Source organism: Emydura macquarii, unplaced genomic scaffold (genome assembly GCF_026122565.2).
Source record: "Emydura macquarii macquarii isolate MOO-44397 ecotype Brisbane River unplaced genomic scaffold, CSIRO-AGI_Emac_v2 contig_499, whole genome shotgun sequence".
Taxonomy (NCBI): domain Eukaryota; kingdom Metazoa; phylum Chordata; order Testudines; family Chelidae; genus Emydura; species Emydura macquarii.
The window spans coordinates 1,065,267-1,083,758 of NW_027130636.1; the positions used below are offsets into that span (position 1 = coordinate 1,065,267).

Consider the following 18,492-nt stretch of genomic DNA (forward strand, 5'->3'; position numbering starts at 1 on the left):
TTGTAGCTGCTTTTGTGTAGCTGTTGGCAAAATTAGCACACACTGAAGCATGCACACGTTCTCCTCAGTTAATTTGTGCTGGTTTTTGTGGAGGAATTTAACTGTGGTCATGATAGGATGTGCCACAGACTGTTACACTTAAAATGACTAGAACAAGAGAATAAATGGTGGTGTGAATTCCCTGGAGACTGGATGTACTTCTGGGAGTCTTGTGAAAATAAGTGATAGCAGCCAGTTTGAATGGCCAAGCCTATCAGTAAAGTGAAGAGTAACCAGTGGTCTCAGAACTTTTCCAAGAAAAGGGCCCTGCATAAGATCTGCTAAAACAAAGCCAAACTGTCCTGACTTTAGTTTTGTGCTTTTTGTCCTGCTCTCCAGGAGAACCCAGGAGCTGCAGCACAAACATGAAGAAGAAAGAAGGAAATTGCAGGCCAGGCTTGAAAAGACCATTCAGCATTACAAAGAAGTGATCCAGACTCTGAAAGCCCAGCATATGTCATCTGGGATGGGCGCTGTGTCCAGTGCAGCAGGCGGACTGACCCCCCACATCAGCAGGAGCAACTCCCAGGAGTCCCTGTCCTCTGACTCGCTGCTAGGAGCAGACCCTTTGCCCCCTGTGTCAGATGGAAAAAAAGACTTCACTGATGATGCATCCAGGGAGTCAGTCTCCAGTCAACGGAGAGAACTTGTGCCCTTGGTAAGTAGTAATATGGTCACTGTTCAGAGAGAAGGGATATAGTCAGGATTCTCCATTCCCTTATATGATAAATATAAACAGGTTTGAGAGACCACCTCTTAAACACCATCATACTGTGTGTGAACCTAGAGTTACCATGTAAACTCAAAGCAAGGAAAGCAAATAATACAGGGATGGTGAATAATAGCTAGAATGATGGTTTGGAATAAGATTATTTCCCAGAACTCTCTGGGGCAAGACTTTTGGCTGAAATACAAATTCTAAACTGTGAGTTGGTTCAGCTTGTAGTGGACTGCTTCTTGATACTGGGGTTGTGCACCAACTAACATAAGCAACCTGCTTCAGTTATAAAATATTCTGTATCAGTATCCAATTTGTGAAACTTGGCTCAGCATTTAATATTTTGTAGGGCAGGGAAAACTTGCTATGCTGAAAATATAGGAGGCGATGAAATCAGGTTTCTGTGGTAGGAAATTTGTTCTCATATTTTTCCCTAGTGCTGACTGGAGGGCAGGTGGGGGGTTTTTTGTTACCCCTCTCCCCCCACACACTTTCAGTCACTATTTTACAGTTCCTAAATGGCTACCATTATTAGCTTGCTCTCCTGCAGCATTAGTAGAGAAAGGGAGCTTACCAGATGGCAACAATTGTCACAGAAAAAGAGACGTGATTGGAGAAGTGGTAGTAAACTGGATGAGACTAGCCTCTGCATATCAGTGAATGCAGGGCCAGGATTTTCTGTGTCTGGTGAAATCCAAGAGGCTCTCTCTGGATGTGGAAATCACCAATTGTCTCCTCTTGCCAAGAAATTGAGACAGACTTTCCCTAATGGACAGCACTTAGCTTCCAAATTTCCCCATTTCACGGGGTGTCCTGTTGGGGGAGTGAATGGTTTCCATTTTTATTTGAAAGAATACATGGCAATTTATCAACGAGTGCTGACTGAAGAGGAGTGTGATGGGAGCTCCGTGCATTCCTCCCAGCTGCATGGGAATTGTAGCCTCACAAACCCTTAATGTTCAAGGAGGCAGTACAAAAAATAGAAATGCTGATTCTGCTCTGAAACTCCTTCCCTCCGTGGGCCCTGGAATCCATAGGCCCTGGACTGTTGCTCCCAGCCACAGGATTGTACCACAGTGGGGAGAGACGGGCAGGAGCAGATGGCTGAGTAACATGCACGGGAAAAGGCGGCTAAACCTAGGTAATAAAACCATTGTTATAATTTTAAGCTAGTATTAGGGGGCAGTTTTATACAACCTCTTTCTTGTTACCCTAAAGCTGTGTAGAAAGTGGGAAATTCAACACTAAGAATGAAATGCTGGCCCTGTTGAAGTCAGCGGGTGTTCTGTAACTGACTTCACCGGGGCCAGGATTCTCCCTGAAAGTGCAGTGATCTGCTAGGTAACTGTGGAAGTCATTTTACACACAACAGTAGCTCACGCCCACCCCTTGACGTGCAAAATCCTTCTTATGGAGAGCCAATGTGTGCCAAGGCAGTGTTATGGGATTTTTCATTGCTGGTGGAGACTGGCTAAAACTACCTGGAGAGTCTGTTCCTCTCCCTGTGTGCCCCACAACTAGGACGGTATTGTCTTGTCAGTGACTGTTCTGAGCATGGGACCCAGATGCCTGCCCTGGCCCAGAGGAGGGAACGTCAGCAAAACTCATGCAGTGTTGTGTCTTTTGAAAGACTGGCTGGAATCCTGTTTTGCTGACCTTCAGGCTGGTGCTCTTTTACTGTGACGGGCAGGTTGCAGGCATGTCCCATCTCTGCATTATTGATTTAATATTACGAGGGGCTTTCTGGGGGGTCCCGAGGACCTTGCCCCTGTCTCATTCAGAATCTAGCCCCTTTCGTTGTGGCAAGTGACTTAGGCGCAGATGTCCCAGCTGTGGTTCTTCCAATGGGGCTTGTATTCCTGAGTCATTTGTTCACTTAGCCACCCTGAGCCTCATTTCTAGAACGTCATTGGCTCCAGCTGATCTTTTAGGGTTGCTAATCTGCTACCTCTGTAAAGTTCCATAATGAAGCTACCACTTAGATTCTAGGCTCCCTGAATATATCGAAACTCTTTGTGGTTTAGTGCAGTTTCACTTTAACTAAACACACTGTTTTCTCCCTCACAGTTGAATGCCAGAACGTTGCGTGCATTGAAGCCTCCTGCTGTAGTTTATATCTCTGCCCATCAGCCCTGCTAACATCTCTGTTCTCCTTTAGTGCCCCCTGCCTACAGCTCCGATTGGCTCAATAGCAGCAAGGTTTTTGGAGGAGGAAGAAGTGAGATCTCAGCATATCCTGGAACGCTTAGATGCTCACATTGAGGAACTGAAAAGGGAGAGTGAAAGAACAGTGAAACAGTTTACACACCATAAGTAACAGCTCTTCGAGGTCTGTGGATTTGAAGACTCGTTTAATTAAACCACATCAAACTGTGAGGGGGAAGGTACTATGAATCTAACAGAACTCAGAACACGAGGGAAAGACGTCCCCACCTTCCCCAAGCTGAATTAGCCGTGTGGAAACCAAAGAAATCATGCTAGTCTCTGAAGCAAAACACTTTGACTGGCGGGAGTGATTGTGCAGGTGAAAGTACAACTCCATCTGAAATGCTGTATCCAGCACGTGATGACTCAGGAGGCCAGAGGTCTCTGTTCAGAGAGAGAGAGAGAGAGAGAGAGAGAGGTGTGTGTGTGTGTGTGTGTTCTCTGTCATAGAGATCGTGATGTCTTCCCAGAGCAAATTCCAGTGTAAACTACTTAAAATTATTTTTATATCTGTAAAAAAAATAAATAAAGCAAAAAAGGAAAAATCCCTCATTCCTTCCCCTCCCCAAAGGCACAAAGTAAATCTCTTCCAGCCAGGGAGTTTTCATCTGTATCCCATCTCCAGGGAATTAATCTGACCATCTGCTTCCAAGAGTTGTTACGCTTTATTCAAAAAACAAGGTATGCAACTGGCCTAATTGGGGAAGAAATACTTTCCAAATGAAGCTTTCCTCTCCTAGTGTACTGTTGGTAAATATTTCCTGGAGCTTCGTGCAACTCCTACATGTGGCTGGTGCTGTGCTGTTCATTTCTATTCAGTTCCATCTTGCTCTTGTATTGCTTTCACAGATACTGAGGCAGCAAAATACCCAAGCAGAAAACAAAGAAAGATGGCAGAATTCTCAGTATGGTCGTGATGGAGATAAAAGAAAAGCAGTTGGAACAGAAGTTGAAGTTGTGTGTAAGGGATAAACACATGAATGAGAGCCACTTTATTTGTACAACAGCTGTATTACAGAGCACTGAGCAGCAGGTGGGAGCTGTAAGAGTGGTTTTAGGAGTCAGGTCAATGTGCCAGATAACTTCTGAGAAGTTGTTTCATTCCGACAGGAAGGATACATCTTAAGGCACTTGTCCTTGGCTGTTTGCTGTGTGTGTTCTGTCACATCTAAGGGAACAGATTGGAGACCAAGCCTGATGCTTTTTTGTTGATAAAGAATGAATTCCTAATCCATCCTCGCCAGTTCTTTTGTTTGATATACTAGCTTTGTTTATAACATGGAGCAGATTGGCTAAGCCAGTCACGTGACAAGGTGGTGAGCTAATGCTGCCATAGCTCCAGTAAGGGTCCTCATAATGAATAGGCCAGTGGGCCAAAGTTTATTAAATTGTCAGCTGAAAAATCAGAAAGGATTTTATGCCCATGTTATGTATTAGGTGAGAGATTCAAAGATCCCTAGGAGAGTTAGGTTCCCAGTTATCACTGAAAGTCAGTGGGAGTTGGGTGCCTAATTCCCTAGGTCCCAGCCATTGTCTTTCCTCCTCTCCTTTGTTATGCTTCCTTTTCCTGCTGCTCAGACTCCACTTTCCCATTCCATCTCCCCACGACTCATGCTCATCCTGCCCCACCTTGGCAAGGCTGTGGGTTCCCTGGCTTGATGCCTAAATGTAGCCTGTTTTAAAATGTGTGGTGTGCGGTATTGGCGTCTCCCTCCCCACATTTGCCACTTTCTGTGTCTATCTGTCAATATTAGTTTGTCACAACTTTTCATCAGTTTCACGCCATTCTGGAGCGGCTTGACACTAGGAAAATCACAGACTGCATGAAGATGTGCCAAAAGCGATAATCAGCTCCATTTGCTCTATACTGTCCAGTGAAGGTGGTAAGTAATGCCTGTCAAAGCCAAAGGCGTTCTATTCTGGTTTGGGAACTCTTGGCTCATCCACGCCCATCCCAACAGCTGTGAGCACACTCAGTCAGTGCATGTTTGAGTGCTTTCCTACACTGCCTGGGAAACTTAAAAATGTGTAGGATTTGTGGATCCCACCCGCTCTCTAGAGATGAGTGATGCTTCTAGAGCCTTTTGTGTCACACAATAGGACCTAGTGCCCTTTTGCAATGAACACCATTTATTATGGACACTCCTTTTCCCATATCATGTATCGGGCCTGAAGTTGCACTGTGGTGGGAAGACTTTCCAGAATGCTTAGCGATGGCCTGGCTCTCCTCTGACTCTGACTTCAATTGGAGCAGAGGTAGGCCAATGGAAACAACTCAGCAAGGCCCCATATATTGGCTAAGCACTTGGGCCAAAGAGGCAACAATAGTAAAGGCTCTTAAGGCTTCCATGAGCTGGAATATACAAACATCGGGGTGGAATCCTGGCCATTATCTAGTCAATGCAAAACTCCAATAGGGGCCAGGAATTTGCCCTATGATTAGCAAAACCTGGTAAATCCTGAAGTCGATGATGGCTGTAATTGGGTAACACTCAAGGTTCTCATGTGCCCATTCATGGAGCCTATTCGTTGATAATTCGAGAGGAAAGAAAGTTTAACAGACATTATGTGCTAGGAAAGGCGCAATTAGCCCAGTCACACCAGGTCGGGTGATACAGCCCTGCTTTGGAATATGGATATACTGTTCAAACCGAAGCAAGATGACAGCTAGTCATCCCTACTCATTTAGCAATCTCAAAGGCAATATGTCATTCGCTTGTGCTGTAATGAGTGGCATGAAAATACTATTCCATCAGCATCCCACGCACCTAAATACACTATTACATTTGGGCCATTATTGAAGCAATTAGCTATAATAATTGACAGATTGAGGAGCTGAGAGGCAGTTACCAAAGTTCATCACTTGTATGTGTGTAGAATAATTTGCCAATATGAAAAAGGATGAGACCTCTGACATTAGCCAATCACACCAGACAATGTGAATTCCTAGCTCAGAGTAATTACTCCTCTACATGGCATAGAGTTACAGAAACTCTTCCAGTCCCCATTCAGACTGAAGGATAATAGTCCATTTGAATTGGTGGGGTGAGTTGACTTGTCGATGATGTGTGCTATAAACCTGTAAAGTATGCCTGGTTTTTTTGGCAGGAGGAGGAATAGGGTTGTTTATCCTGGAGGGAGATGGAACTCCAGACTTCTTAGGCACTTTTATCTGGGGCTGCAGGGTTTCCATGCATTCATTTTATGCCTTCTGAATGTTGAATATCCCCTCGGAATAATTACTTGGTCCTAGCCGTTTTATAATTAATGAAGCTGGAGGGGTTTTTTCTGTCTTTGAACTCATCCTTTTAATAACACTGAAGAATTTCCTACACATTTGCAAGTCTGAGTCTGATGTTTGCCTTCTGTTTCATTTTTAAAAATATATGGAAATGAATTAGTAGTGAGTCGTACCTCGATTTCTAGTCCGTACCACGTGAAAGGGAAAGGTTGCCATGTTGGTAAGACTTTTAATGCTGGTCTCACCAGATATGTGAGATGTCATCAGATGTACAGTAGATTGTTCCTTATCCATGTGTGATATTGCATTTAGGTCTTGTGTCTATTTAATCCAAGGGATGGGGGTATACACAGAGAGAGAGACACTAAAACAAATTGACTGCTTGTATTGAGGGTAATAACAGTATGCTATAGCCCAGGGGAGAAAATGAGTCCCTGAGACTGTGTTGTCATGATAGTGAAGGGAAATCTGTACAAAGAAACTATTTTCACCTTAGGGCAATTTCTTTTTACTGCTCTCTGAGACCATCTGTTATATGAATAGTTTGGGCTTACCTTGATTCCAATTCCCTTCCCCCTGCCACCTAACCTATTGGGTGAAGGTTTAAGGACTTTCTTGTCATAAACAGACTTTAGGGAAGAGGAGCTGGAGCCTTGTCTCTCTCTAGCCATTTGCAAGGGCTTTACTACAGTCATACCTCGGGAGCAGGTATAGCCTCTGGAAGCAGCCTGTATCTGTGTCGGCCTGGTCTATAGATGCATGGGGCTGGCTGCTGGACCCTGAGTAGGAGTACTTGCTGGGAATTAGGGTAGGGTGTAGGACTGCCCCTTGGAATTGCACTTTCAAAGTAGGCTGCTGTGCTCCTGTCTCCCCCTGGCAATTGCAGCTCTGGCCACACTGGATTCTGATGCCATGGCGATGGTGTGGAACAGGTGTAAGTGAACATGTCAAACTTGTCATTTTAGATGTTGAAATTCCCAGCAGCTCAGGGCCCACCGGAATAGTAATAGTTCACCCAGGAGGCTGTGTATGCCTGGGATAGAGCTGAAATGTCTGCAAGGATCCGCTTGTATGAAATCTGAGAGCTGGATCAAACCTCGTGGCCTCCTCCAGCTGAAAGCTGTGGTCCAAAGGAAAAATATATTCCTCTGCCAGAGGCCAAAATAAAGCTGGGCTTGCTTCAGCCAAGGCCCACACTCAAGCTGTCATAGGAGTCTTGGTTCAGCCTTCACAGAGCTCAATCAGAGCAAACCGAACACCCTTGGGTTTCCCTCTTTCTTCTGTCTGCATCCCTGCTGTGTTAGATATTCTGCTCCGCAGGGAATCAGCTTCCTGCTGGCAAGAATTAGCATCATTCGCATGAGCAGCTGCCAATTCACCCAGCCCTGTAAAAGGCCAGGGACTGCTTGAGGATGGCTTTACCTTGCTCATAGATGCTGCATGGAGTCCCTTCACCACATCACAGTGCACACAGTCCCCAAAGCATTGCATTCACTGGCATTCTGGAAAATGAATTGCCAGACACTATTTTTGCCAACAGAAGGAGCTCATATTGTTCCATGAGTGCAATAAATTGAATGAGAAATTATAACTTTGTTTTGGGGGAAAAAAATCAAGTTCAAACAAAATGCTACCCCTTGGAACACACTGAAGTTTATGTACATTAACATTTTCATGAAAGTGAAGAGTATTTTGTTTTTAAAAAAAAAAAATTTCATCAGCTATTAAAAGTGAGACTACTCACCTTGCCTTCTGCATGGAAATTTCTCTCTCTGTGAATAGGGCACTATGAATTATGTTTTCGTATAGGATATCATCAATAATGTGTGCTTCTGCACAGACCCAAAGTTCCACTGATTACTCTTGTCAGGGCAATGCCCTGGATATCCCATCACATTCAGAAGTTCTGTCTTGGACAGAAAGGTTGGTTCTTTTTAAATGTTGGCTTTGAGAACTAACATTATTCCCAGTTTAATTGTGACCTTACATATGGCAGAAAGCTCCTTTTTGTAATTGAGATAAAATAATTGTAGCATACTAGATGGACTGATTTACCACCTTATAGCAAAAGTGTTACAACTCAAACAACCAAGTAATAAGGTAAAAATTAATGTTTTTATTGAATATCTAGTGTAAAAACAGTCATTTTGTAGTATTTAAATTCATAAGACAATGAAGTGCACAAGAAAGCCTTCACTTACTGTATATTCTTTCAGTAGTACATCTCTTCTCTGGGATGTATTTTGCTGCTATGCTAGAGATACCCAGGAGCCCTGGTTTATAGGTTCTTAAACTACTGCAGAGTCATATTGCAAAAGTATAAGGTTCTTTCTTTTCCCTACCCCATGAGTAACCAGATTCTTCTTGGAGTAGTCCTGATAAATCTTTTTGGTGATGCACGATAACTCAGAAACCAGCAGTTACTGCTGATATGTTAATGCTGTGGACATAAAAAGTCAATCGCTTCCCTCAAACCATCTCTCTGGAAGTATCACCTAACAGAGTCTGTAGTTAATTTGGATTCCCTACACAGTAACGGTTACTGATTTTTGCTAGTTTTGATCTCATTGTATTGCATGTGCTCTTCCAAAGATACCTGAATGTTGCTCCATATTTGATGGATTAATAGATTTGGTGGAGGGTGCCAATGGACACACAAAATGATGTGGGTTTTGGACATGTTGAAATGTTGATTTGTGCAAGATGATGAAAAGAACAGGAGAGGGGTTTACTAAGTCTCTACTTCGTACTTCAGGATGTGAGAGTAGAACTTGTGATTGGCGTTTTGTTGCACCATGACAAACACCTCTGTGCAGCCAGAAGTGTTACAGGTTCCCTCCCAATAACCACCTTTACTCAAGGTCAGAGGAGAAGTGTTTTCACCCTGAACAAATGCCTTTGTTATACTATTCAGCTTAAGCTTAAACTGAACATTGCGGCTGGCTGGCAGCAGCCCAGCAAGTGGCTCCAGTAGTTCATAGTCTTCTGCCCAGTTGCTGTAATTCTGCGGAAAAACTGGCCACTTCACGTTGGTGTTTGGGCAGGAGATGAGGTAGTTGAAGATGTAAGTGTACTGGCCTGGATCTGACTTCTTCTTGGCATAGATTTTAAGAACAAACTTCCCTGCATGGGGGAGATGGATCTTAAACTCAATTTGGTTTCCTCGATGGATTTGCATGATGTGCCTTCTTCTCATATCCTCAGTCAAACTAGTGTTATCCAAATGCAGCGTGGCTAGGACACTTATATCTTTACCCAGCGTGAAAGTGATAGAACACCGCCCGTCGTTGGTGTGAATGATGGGGTCAGGGTGTGATGGCCTCAGGAATCCTTGCCGCTCCGTGAACCAGCTGGGTCCAACAGGTTGAGCAAGGTCCTTTGGGAAACACATGTTCTTGTCCACAGAGCTGCATTCTAGGGTGTATTCTAACACAGAATTGTAGGGATCCTCTGAGCCTTTGGAGGGCTTGGCAAAGACTTGTAGCTTATGGTTCCCAGTCTTCTGGGGATAGATCTCCAGCTTCATCCCATTCCTTTTTAATGTCATTAAACCCTGTTCATTAGTTTCGTCCAGGTTAAACATAAACAGTAGTGGAGCACGGTTCTCAATAGAAATAGTTGCTTTTCCGTTTACTGTGAAATACAAAGGAAAGAAACTGTTCAGGAGTTTCCTCCAGTTTATTTATATAAAACCCCTGCGCTGTATGACCTGGAGGACCGAGTGTCCCAGTGGAAATGAAATGAAAGGACTGCAGTTGGCTAGTTCTAATTTGTCAACCACCAGCCAAATCAATGCCTTCACAAGGAACAAGATGGGGAAGGTTGTTTTAGGACACTTGTTTATCCTATTTTATATTAAATGAAATGGAGCTGGTCAGTGCTCTTGGATGCTGCAGAAGTTGGAGGCCTGTGTGTTCTCTTACATTACATTTCAAGCTGCCCACACTCCTAGGGATGCCGGAATTGTTGGGACAGATCAGACTCAAAATCTAGTTCAGTATATAGCAGTGGCTAACGGGAGCTGCTTGCGCCCAGCCCTGAAAATCAGGGTGCTTATTTAGGCACCTGTGGTAAATAAGGATTTATAAGTCAAACTGTAGACACCCATATTTTTAAAACTCTTGCCTTTATTTTATAGCTGGAGTTTTTTTAATGTTTACAGCTGTGTGATGGGGGATGTACTCAGCACAAGTAACGAAAGAGTTACCTGGAGCCAGAGCAATAAATGTAGCTGGTTGCATCTGAAGGGTGAGCCAGGCCCAAATGAAGATGAAGCCCAGCTGGGGGAGGGCTGGGCGATGAGCATAAAGGGAGGAAGCCCGGCTGAGAAGGAATGTGCAGGGAGAGAGGGGAAGAATTCTGTAGTCCCTTTCTGGTGGCTAGGGAGTGGAGGAAAGGCCTAGAAAAAGACAGATGTACAGTGAGCCAGGTGAGGGAAGAAGGTGAAGGAAGAAGTCCAGGGAGGCAGCAAAGAATCTGAGAGAACAGACCTGTTGAGTTTGGAGCCGGGCCTCCAGAAAGAAAGCCCTGGAAGGTGTGCTCCACACAAGAGTGGAAGGACGCCATGCAGAGCCCGGGAAGGGGTGAAGAGTCTGAAGAGGAATGAGTTTGGGTAGGGATCAAGAGTTATGTTCAGTTGAGTTGAGTTTACTGGACTCTATCTGCTCTGGAAGGGGTGGACTCTATGTGACCTGGCTGGAGGGTTGAGTCACAAGAAGAGGCAGACCATTGCAGAGCCAAAGAGGCTGAGGGGAAGCTTGAGGAGGACTGCCTGCTACGCCGCACCAAGCCCTGAGCGGGCGTGCCAGTGGTGAGTTCACTCTGTGAAAAGCTGCTAATACAGGGGCTCGTTTAAGTAGCCCAATCTAATATGCAATGACACTTCTGATTTCACACCATTGGGACTGACACCGCAAGCAGATGATATTCACTGGGGATTTCTGTAGGTCCCTGGGCCTTGTGTAACCATGATTCCCCCCCTCTCCCCCCCACAGCCAAAAATTGGGCTGGTGGGGGAAGAGAGCCCCTCATGCTACCTATTTGTCAGCGACGCGTTGCAAGTGTAACTCATCCAGATCTGTATGAGACGCGAGTGCTCTAACATCTCCTGTTGGGTGACTTTACCTGTTTGGATGATGGGCGTGTCTGGATGTGCGGCCAGCATGCCCAGGATGTAAAACTGAATCCCGTACAACATGTTGCTTTCATACTCTTTCAGTGTTAGAACTGGCTTCAGGAGCTGCCAGTTGCTGTTGTCTGGGAAATGATCGTTAATAAATAGGGCTGGGTGCGTAAGAAAATAGAACTCCTTGTATCTGGAACAAGAGGGAAGAGGTTAGCATAAAAATGGAAAGTATTTAATTACTTGTAATATCGTTCAACTATGCATCTCAACAATTAATATAACACTACTCTAGAAGTTACAGTGGCTTGTGGAGTGTTGATGATATGCCCAGCCACTATTGTCTCTTTTAACAGGGTGCTGCCATGTGATGGTGGGGGAGAGGCCAGGGGCTCACTCCTGCATTGCTTGTGCAACCCAAAACTTGCAGCCAAGTCCCATTTTCAGTCCACAAGGCAGTGTCTCTTTATTGAACCTTCCTCAAGCTCCCAAATTAAGGCTCTCCTATTTCAGACACCTATGTGCCTGCTTATCTTTAAGCCTGAGTGGCCTCGTAGACTTCAGGGGGAAAGATTTCATGCTTAAAGTTAAGCATGTGCATGGACTGGAGCCTTAATTGGCAAATGCGCTCTTATGCAAGTTTATAACACACTCCAAGGCCCCTCTTTTATATATAAAAGTGCAGCCTCATATGGTCATCTGGGATATCAGGCTACAGGATTCAGGAGCAGACTCAGACCTTACAATGAAATTGCAAAATCTGAGAATGATGCCCTTCTAATTGCATTTGGGGTGACCTTACACCAGTTTTAAAACTGGTGACAAAGTGCTCTTAGAAGTATGAAGCCGCCGCCCCCCCCCCCCCACACACACACACACACACACACACACGCCACTCTCCCCACTGTAAGTGTTCAGTACTGATAGTTGTTTACAAAAAAAGTAGTGTCCATTTTTTTAAAAAGCCCCCAATTTTTCATCGGCTTCCTCTTTCTGTCTCTGGACAATCATATTGAAATTGCCCCTTTAATTAAAAAATAGAGGATTTAGGAATGTTAGCCAGTTGAGTGATTTAATATACAGGGCACATGTGAAAGCTTTCCCATTAGGTTTATAATACGGAAAGACCTAGTTTTACAGTATGTTCTTTGAACATTTGTTTAAGTATATGAAATAACTTAGAAACCAACCACAAATACCTACTGCAATTTTAATCCAGAATAAAAGCAGACTTTTGAACATTTCTGAAAACCCAAATACTTTAATGTAAGTATATGGGGAATCTATTAGCTGGTGTTGGGATTGGCTGATTGCTCATGTTACCCCATCTTTTTAAAAGGTAGCCAAGGTCTGATTGATGTAATGACAAAAGAGAGCAAGGATTCTCGTCAATCCCAAGTATAATCCTGCAGCGAGTTGTTGAATTCTGGAGTTGTATTTGTTCAATTGTAGGTGCTTTTGGTCCAATTGTAGGTGCTTTTGGAAATTTTACCCCTACAGCCTCAGTCCTATTGTCAAAAGTGATGTAGGTCCAGATCCTCAAGCACCTAAATACCTTTAACTTCCATTGATTTCAGCTCCTTTTTAGGATTTGGCTCTTAGAAGCCTAGGTCCCATTGACTGTCACTGAAACGTAGGCTCCTAATTGGCTAAGACACTTTTGAAAATGTGAGTGAGGCTCCTAAATTACTTAGGTGCTTTTGAAAATTTTTCTCCAGGTGTCTTTGTCATAAGGTAAAAATACAGATAATAAAAGGACTGAAACACCAGCAGCTGCTTCTCATCCCGAAACCAGAAAATACTAAACTAAAGCTGAAACCAGACACTTCCCCCTGGCCACACACATCGACCCTCGTCATGCCCCTTGTTGACCTAGGTCTGGGTGTTAAAATAAAAAATTGTACCATACTCAAAGGTGAACTTGCAGCACGAATCAACTGAGCCACTTCCCCAGGTGCTGTCCAGCAGATGCCACCTTCCATCAAGGTAAACTGCATTCCAGGCATGGTTACTATCCCCTGTAAAGGACTGTCCAGGTCTGTAACTGTACCCTTTAGAATATCCTGTTAACTTCATGCACTGTACACCTGCAAGGCTAAGGGAAGGAGGGTATTATAAAGCAGCATCTTATTCATAAGGGGCCTTTTATTTTTATACAGTTGAAAATCATGGAGCTGCACAGGGGCAACCACAAAAACTAGTGTTTCCATCAGCATTAGAACCCAAATCTTGTAGTCGCCTAATTCTTTCCTCTGATCGCTAGACCCTGTGGTCCCATTGCTCACAGGCTAAAGATACTGTTCTCTGAAGAGAATGGTGACTATTCAGCTTTCTGGTAGCTTGGAAATATTGATTTCATGGGCAGTGTCTATTTTCTTGGGCTTGCCTTAACTGCAGTTATAATCCCACCAGCCCAGGTTGGACAGTGTTCCCTTAGCTATCTCCATTTAGGAGATATGTACCATCTCTTCCAGTCATGAAACATGTATTCTGGTCAAGCTGTGTTCAGCTAGTGGCCTTGAGCAGAGATTGTCTTAGTGGGTTGTGACGGTTAACGCCTCCTGTAGGGAGTAGCAGCATTGATCCAACTGTGCTAAAATCTGTTGACACCTTCTTGATATAGAATGACATCAATCTGTGACTACACCTTTGCCTGAGGGCTTGGCCAGCATATTCTATTTTAGGAGAGGGTATCTTTTTTCCATTCCTTACACGATTCCTCACTCTAGTTTAGTGTTACATCCACTGTGACAACAGGGCACGCTTGATTTCCTCCATCTTGTTACTCATTGGAATCACTTCCAAGGTGCCCAAAATTATCAAGATGGTGGCTATCAGCCTCTGAAATAAGTGATTCCAGATTTTTAATGTTGCAGTAAAATGACCTAGATTTTCCTAAATTGAGGGAAATTGGTTTTAAAATAAAATAGTTTGAGGGTTTTTTTTTCTCTGAGAATGCACTAAAGTAGTGGTGGGGAAGATGAGTCCATATTATTTTTATACAGAATGAGAGAGAACCCATGCACTGGACTAGACATTCATGCAAAATCTATTTTAATTTTATTTGCATGCCAATCAGTGTCTGTGCCATGGGAGAACAAATGGGATCTAAACACCCGGGAATCCTGTGGACTGTTTGTTCAGTTTTGCTTCATTTAAGCAGAAGATTGTCCTCTGAGTAGGTTGGAACTGAAATTTTTCTGGTTCATTGAAAAATCTTGTATTAAATGGAGCAGATACTTAAAGCAATAAACGGTGTGTGCTTTAGAAACAAGGTTATCTGTGGAACGTGAATTAACTCAGCGAGATGCAAAGGGATTCATATGACAGAAATAAGCAGAGCTACAAAATGAAGGCTGGATATTTGGGTAGTAGCAGGTGATATAAAGAAATTTAAGGTGGATAACTGATACACTGGCTGTGAGTTCACAGCATGATGTTGCTTCATAACAAAACAGAGGCATTCTTTGATCTATAAAGAAATCTCCTGTAAAGGTGGTGGTAAGGCAGTTTTACACATAGGTCTGCTAAAACCATAATCTGGATTATGATGCATTATTTGTGTTTTTGGTTGTGCATAAGAGCCCCACTCACTGACCCCAGGACTGTATTGACTTCAATAGGCTTTGCATCAGGCCCTGTGAGGAAGATACTGTTTTAGGGAAGGATCAGAGACTGCAGTGTTACTAAAATTGCAGAGTGACGATTTGAGAGCTATTGAAGGAGTTCAAATTAGGTAGTCTGAGCAGGATAGAGGGGTGAGGTGGGACATGCTATCACTATATAAACACATTACATCTTTGTATTATCTTGGAAATAGAGCGATCAGGATTAAAGGCCTTTAAAGAAAAACAAAGAAAATTCAAGTTACACAGGAGTAAACATTTCTTAAACCTGTCCTTAGGCCTGGCATTGTATAGACCGTAATATACAGGTGATGAAGGATGATCTGTCACTGGAGGTATTAAACAATAGGTTGGCCAAAACTAGAGGGAGAATTGCATCAGGAAACCTTATTAATGGTGCAGAAGACCACACAAGATGACTTACAGTGTCTTTGCCAGTCCGTGATCACTTGTGAGCCAAATTCTGTTCTGTTACAACTAGTAAATCTGGAGTTACTCCATTGATATGAATGGAGATAGATTTACACTGGTGTAACTGAGAACAGGAGCTGGCCCCATGACTTTAAGGAAGATTGAAGATAGGAGTTGGAAAGTAGTCCAAGGGAGTTTGGTAGCTAATTCCCTTAGGCCCTTTGAAAAGTCCCAGTATTGAACATGTCTAAACAAAATGCCAAGGGTCATATCCTGCCTGTACTTACCACCCCTGCACTCCCATTTAGGACGAATATTAGTAAAACTATCCCAAAGGTGAGAGAAACTAGAATGTGTTCGCGATTCCCAAGGGAAGTGGTAGATGCACTATTGCTGGACAAAGTGCTGCCTGAATATACAATGTAGGAACAGCCCTATACTGGCAGGAAGATAAACTAAATAGTCTTTTACATTTGACATTTAAATGCTATATAAATAAATTAGATTATTTGGGACTAGGGAGAATTGTGAGGAACTCAAGAAATATTTAACAAAGCCAGAAGACTGGACCACATGATGGTAGATGATGACATTAAGTGCAACGTAACGTGGATTGGAAGAAATGATTAAGTTGATTGCATGTGGTGATGCCATCATTGCAGAGAGTTCAGTGGAAACATTTGCTTAATACACAGAGATCATTAAAAGCAATAAGATGCTGGCCTGTGTTAAAAAGATGATTGAGACCATGGAGACTAATAAGGAGAATGTTATACTACCTTTATATAGCTCAATGGCACATCCTTCCCTGCAATTCTGGACTCAATTTAGGTGAGTTCATCTAAAAAAAGGGAGTGGGCGGGTGACTGGGTGGGAGGAGAAAGAAATGTTCCAGAGAAGGACAACAGAAATATTACCTGGTACATGGTGGGGAGGGAAGTCCATATTGGAGAGTAAAAGGATAGGGCTATTGAATATGGAAAAGGTGGAAAGCAAAAGGAGATGGCCATTTGGTGCCTGCATGTATTCTTCTCCATAATGCCTGAATAAGGGCATTCTGCGGTCAGGTCTACACTGGAGACTACAGTCAGTTCTACTGAAAATGTATTGTATTGAAACCTCTGATGTGCAAATGCCTATATGCATTCATACTAGCCATGTTGAGTCAGGTCCTGTGTCCATACTAAGGCTGTCCTAACCTGATCTAGTTTATTGTCAGAAACAATGGGGTCCCAGCAAGCATTCATTAAGGTTGCCCTCATTTTTGAAAATGTTGGCCCTGGGCATGTCTGAAATCCGGAGTTCTGCTCTTTCACTACTGCCTTCACAGTTAAAGATGATCAAAGCCCCGACTTGTGTACAAGGAGGGTAAGAAGAGGCAATGAGGTCCTCTTGCTAGATTGAAATGTCTTTGTCTGGCAATAGAAACAGAGGAAATGTGTTCCGGCCGGGTTGAGTTAATTCTTCTTGTGGGTGGAACATGGCCACTGCCTCACATTCAGGATAAATGGAAAGAAACCATTATAATCAGGTGGCTGGAACAATAGCAGTAGCACAATCTGAACAGAAACTGAATCATGTAGTCCAAACGGTTTCAAATACAGGGGTTAGGGCTTTGATTGGTGGACCTGTGTGTGTGTGTGTGTGTGTGTGTGTGTGTGTGTGTGTGTGTGTGTGTGTGTGTGTGTGTGTGTGTGTGTGTGTGTGTGTGTGTGTGTGTGTGTGTGTGTGTGTGTGTGTGTGTGAGAGCCCTCTTCTACACTGACCTGGCAATTCGGTGGCAGTCGACTGGAGTTACGCAAGCTATGCAGAGTAGCTTGCGTAATTCCCATTGACTGCTGCGCTTCCCTTCTGCATGGTGTCTTCACTGCACTGCGCCCCATCGATGCGGCACTACGCTACTTGAGGGGGTGGTTTTACTCAGTCGACTTCCTGATCAATTGAGTGGGTCTACACTGACCGCTCAATCGATCCAGAAAGATCGATATGGTGACAGTGATTTTGCCGCCGTTAGTATAGACATATCCTCAGACAGGGCACAAGCTAAAGCAGTGAGAGAAAGCCAAGCAGCCAGTAACAGAGGGCTGTTAATGTGATTTTGAGAGAAAGCTCAGACAAAAAAAGCTGTTAGGCTTGAAACAGCCAGCAAAGAAACTGGGTTTTGTTTTGTTTCCCCCCTGCTGTTTTCAGGGAGACAGTTCTTTGTTCCTTCTTCATAAATAAACAAAATTGCATCAAAAGAAATACCTGACTATTACCAATTTCTCCTTCTAACTGGAACAATCGAGGCACTTGAGTGAAAAGGGGTAACAATGGTCTGTCAGGAGGAGAGTGTACCAGGCCACTATTCAGTTGGTATTTGATGAAGACAAAGCAGATGGGATGCCTTGGGGTTTTGTTAAATCACAAAATGAGGAATCCGTGTGGAAATGAGGAAGGATAGCCTGATGAGTAGATGAGTGGAGCTTGTGAATAATACAAACACCCATGGGAACATAAATTTTTTAATAAACAAAATGGATGTTGTTTTCCAGTATTTTTTCTAATTACATTTGGAATAGCTAGCAATAACTGTTACAGAAATGCAGTTAAAAATCCTAGTTTATTATCATTTTGTAATTTTAATATTTTCTTTAAAAAAGCAGAATAGATATCCTGGAACACTGAGTTGTTGGCTAGAGGCATTCTCCACCTTAGCGTCTTGCAGAATATTTTAAAAATGTTGTCAGTTTCCATTCATGAGGAATATGCTTTCAGTGGTTCTTGGGTGGGGAGAGAAGTCGGTGATTTCTGCTGTGTTCCAATTCACATCTGATTTTTCCAGACCAACATAAAATGGGAGTCAGTGCATCAAAAAGTTGATGGAAAGGGCTCCATTTGGAAAGGGTCCCTGTGGTAGCCCATGTTTCAGCTAAGTGCACAATTTATCACCATCAGTAGTTCATAAAACCAAACTATTATATACATTTGGGGCATCAGCAGTGATTCCCAGGGTTTGCCTTACACAAGTGCTGTATCCTTTCTCTAATGGTGGTGGAAAAATTTGTGCTACATTCATATTAAAGGAATAAATAGTTTCTGCAGAGAAACAAGCCTCCTTTTACATGAGCTGGATGTATAACTGGTTGTC

The 18,492-nt window shown here is 43.3% G+C and overlaps 2 protein-coding genes across 7 annotated transcripts in view; one reads left to right on the forward strand and one right to left on the reverse strand.

The window, feature by feature from the left end:
• CEP63 (centrosomal protein 63) overlaps window positions 1–4,198 on the forward strand; it is a 38,899-nt gene extending 34,701 nt beyond the window's left edge. For 2 of the 6 annotated variants that reach the window (XM_067538708.1, XM_067538713.1), the window contains exons 14-15: window positions 379–697; window positions 2,916–3,776. In XM_067538708.1, coding sequence (XP_067394809.1) covers window positions 379–697; window positions 2,916–3,074 — 478 coding nt within the window. In that variant the 3' untranslated portion in view covers window positions 3,075–3,776. Of the gene's footprint in view, window positions 1–378; window positions 698–2,915; window positions 3,777–3,811 lie in introns of those variants that run through there. The other 4 variants (XM_067538709.1, XM_067538710.1, XM_067538707.1 and 1 more) reach the window with 3 other exon arrangements.
• A 4,170-nt stretch (window positions 4,199–8,368) lies between these two features.
• The window catches only part of KY (kyphoscoliosis peptidase), a 28,828-nt gene continuing 18,704 nt past the window's right edge, over window positions 8,369–18,492 (reverse strand). Inside the window, exons 8-10 of the mRNA XM_067538619.1 lie at window positions 13,235–13,420; window positions 11,328–11,518; window positions 8,369–9,836 (exon numbers count right to left, since the gene is read on the reverse strand). Of these exons, the coding sequence (XP_067394720.1) occupies window positions 8,935–9,836; window positions 11,328–11,518; window positions 13,235–13,420 (1,279 nt within the window). The 3' untranslated portion in view covers window positions 8,369–8,934. The remainder of the gene's footprint in view (window positions 9,837–11,327; window positions 11,519–13,234; window positions 13,421–18,492) is intronic.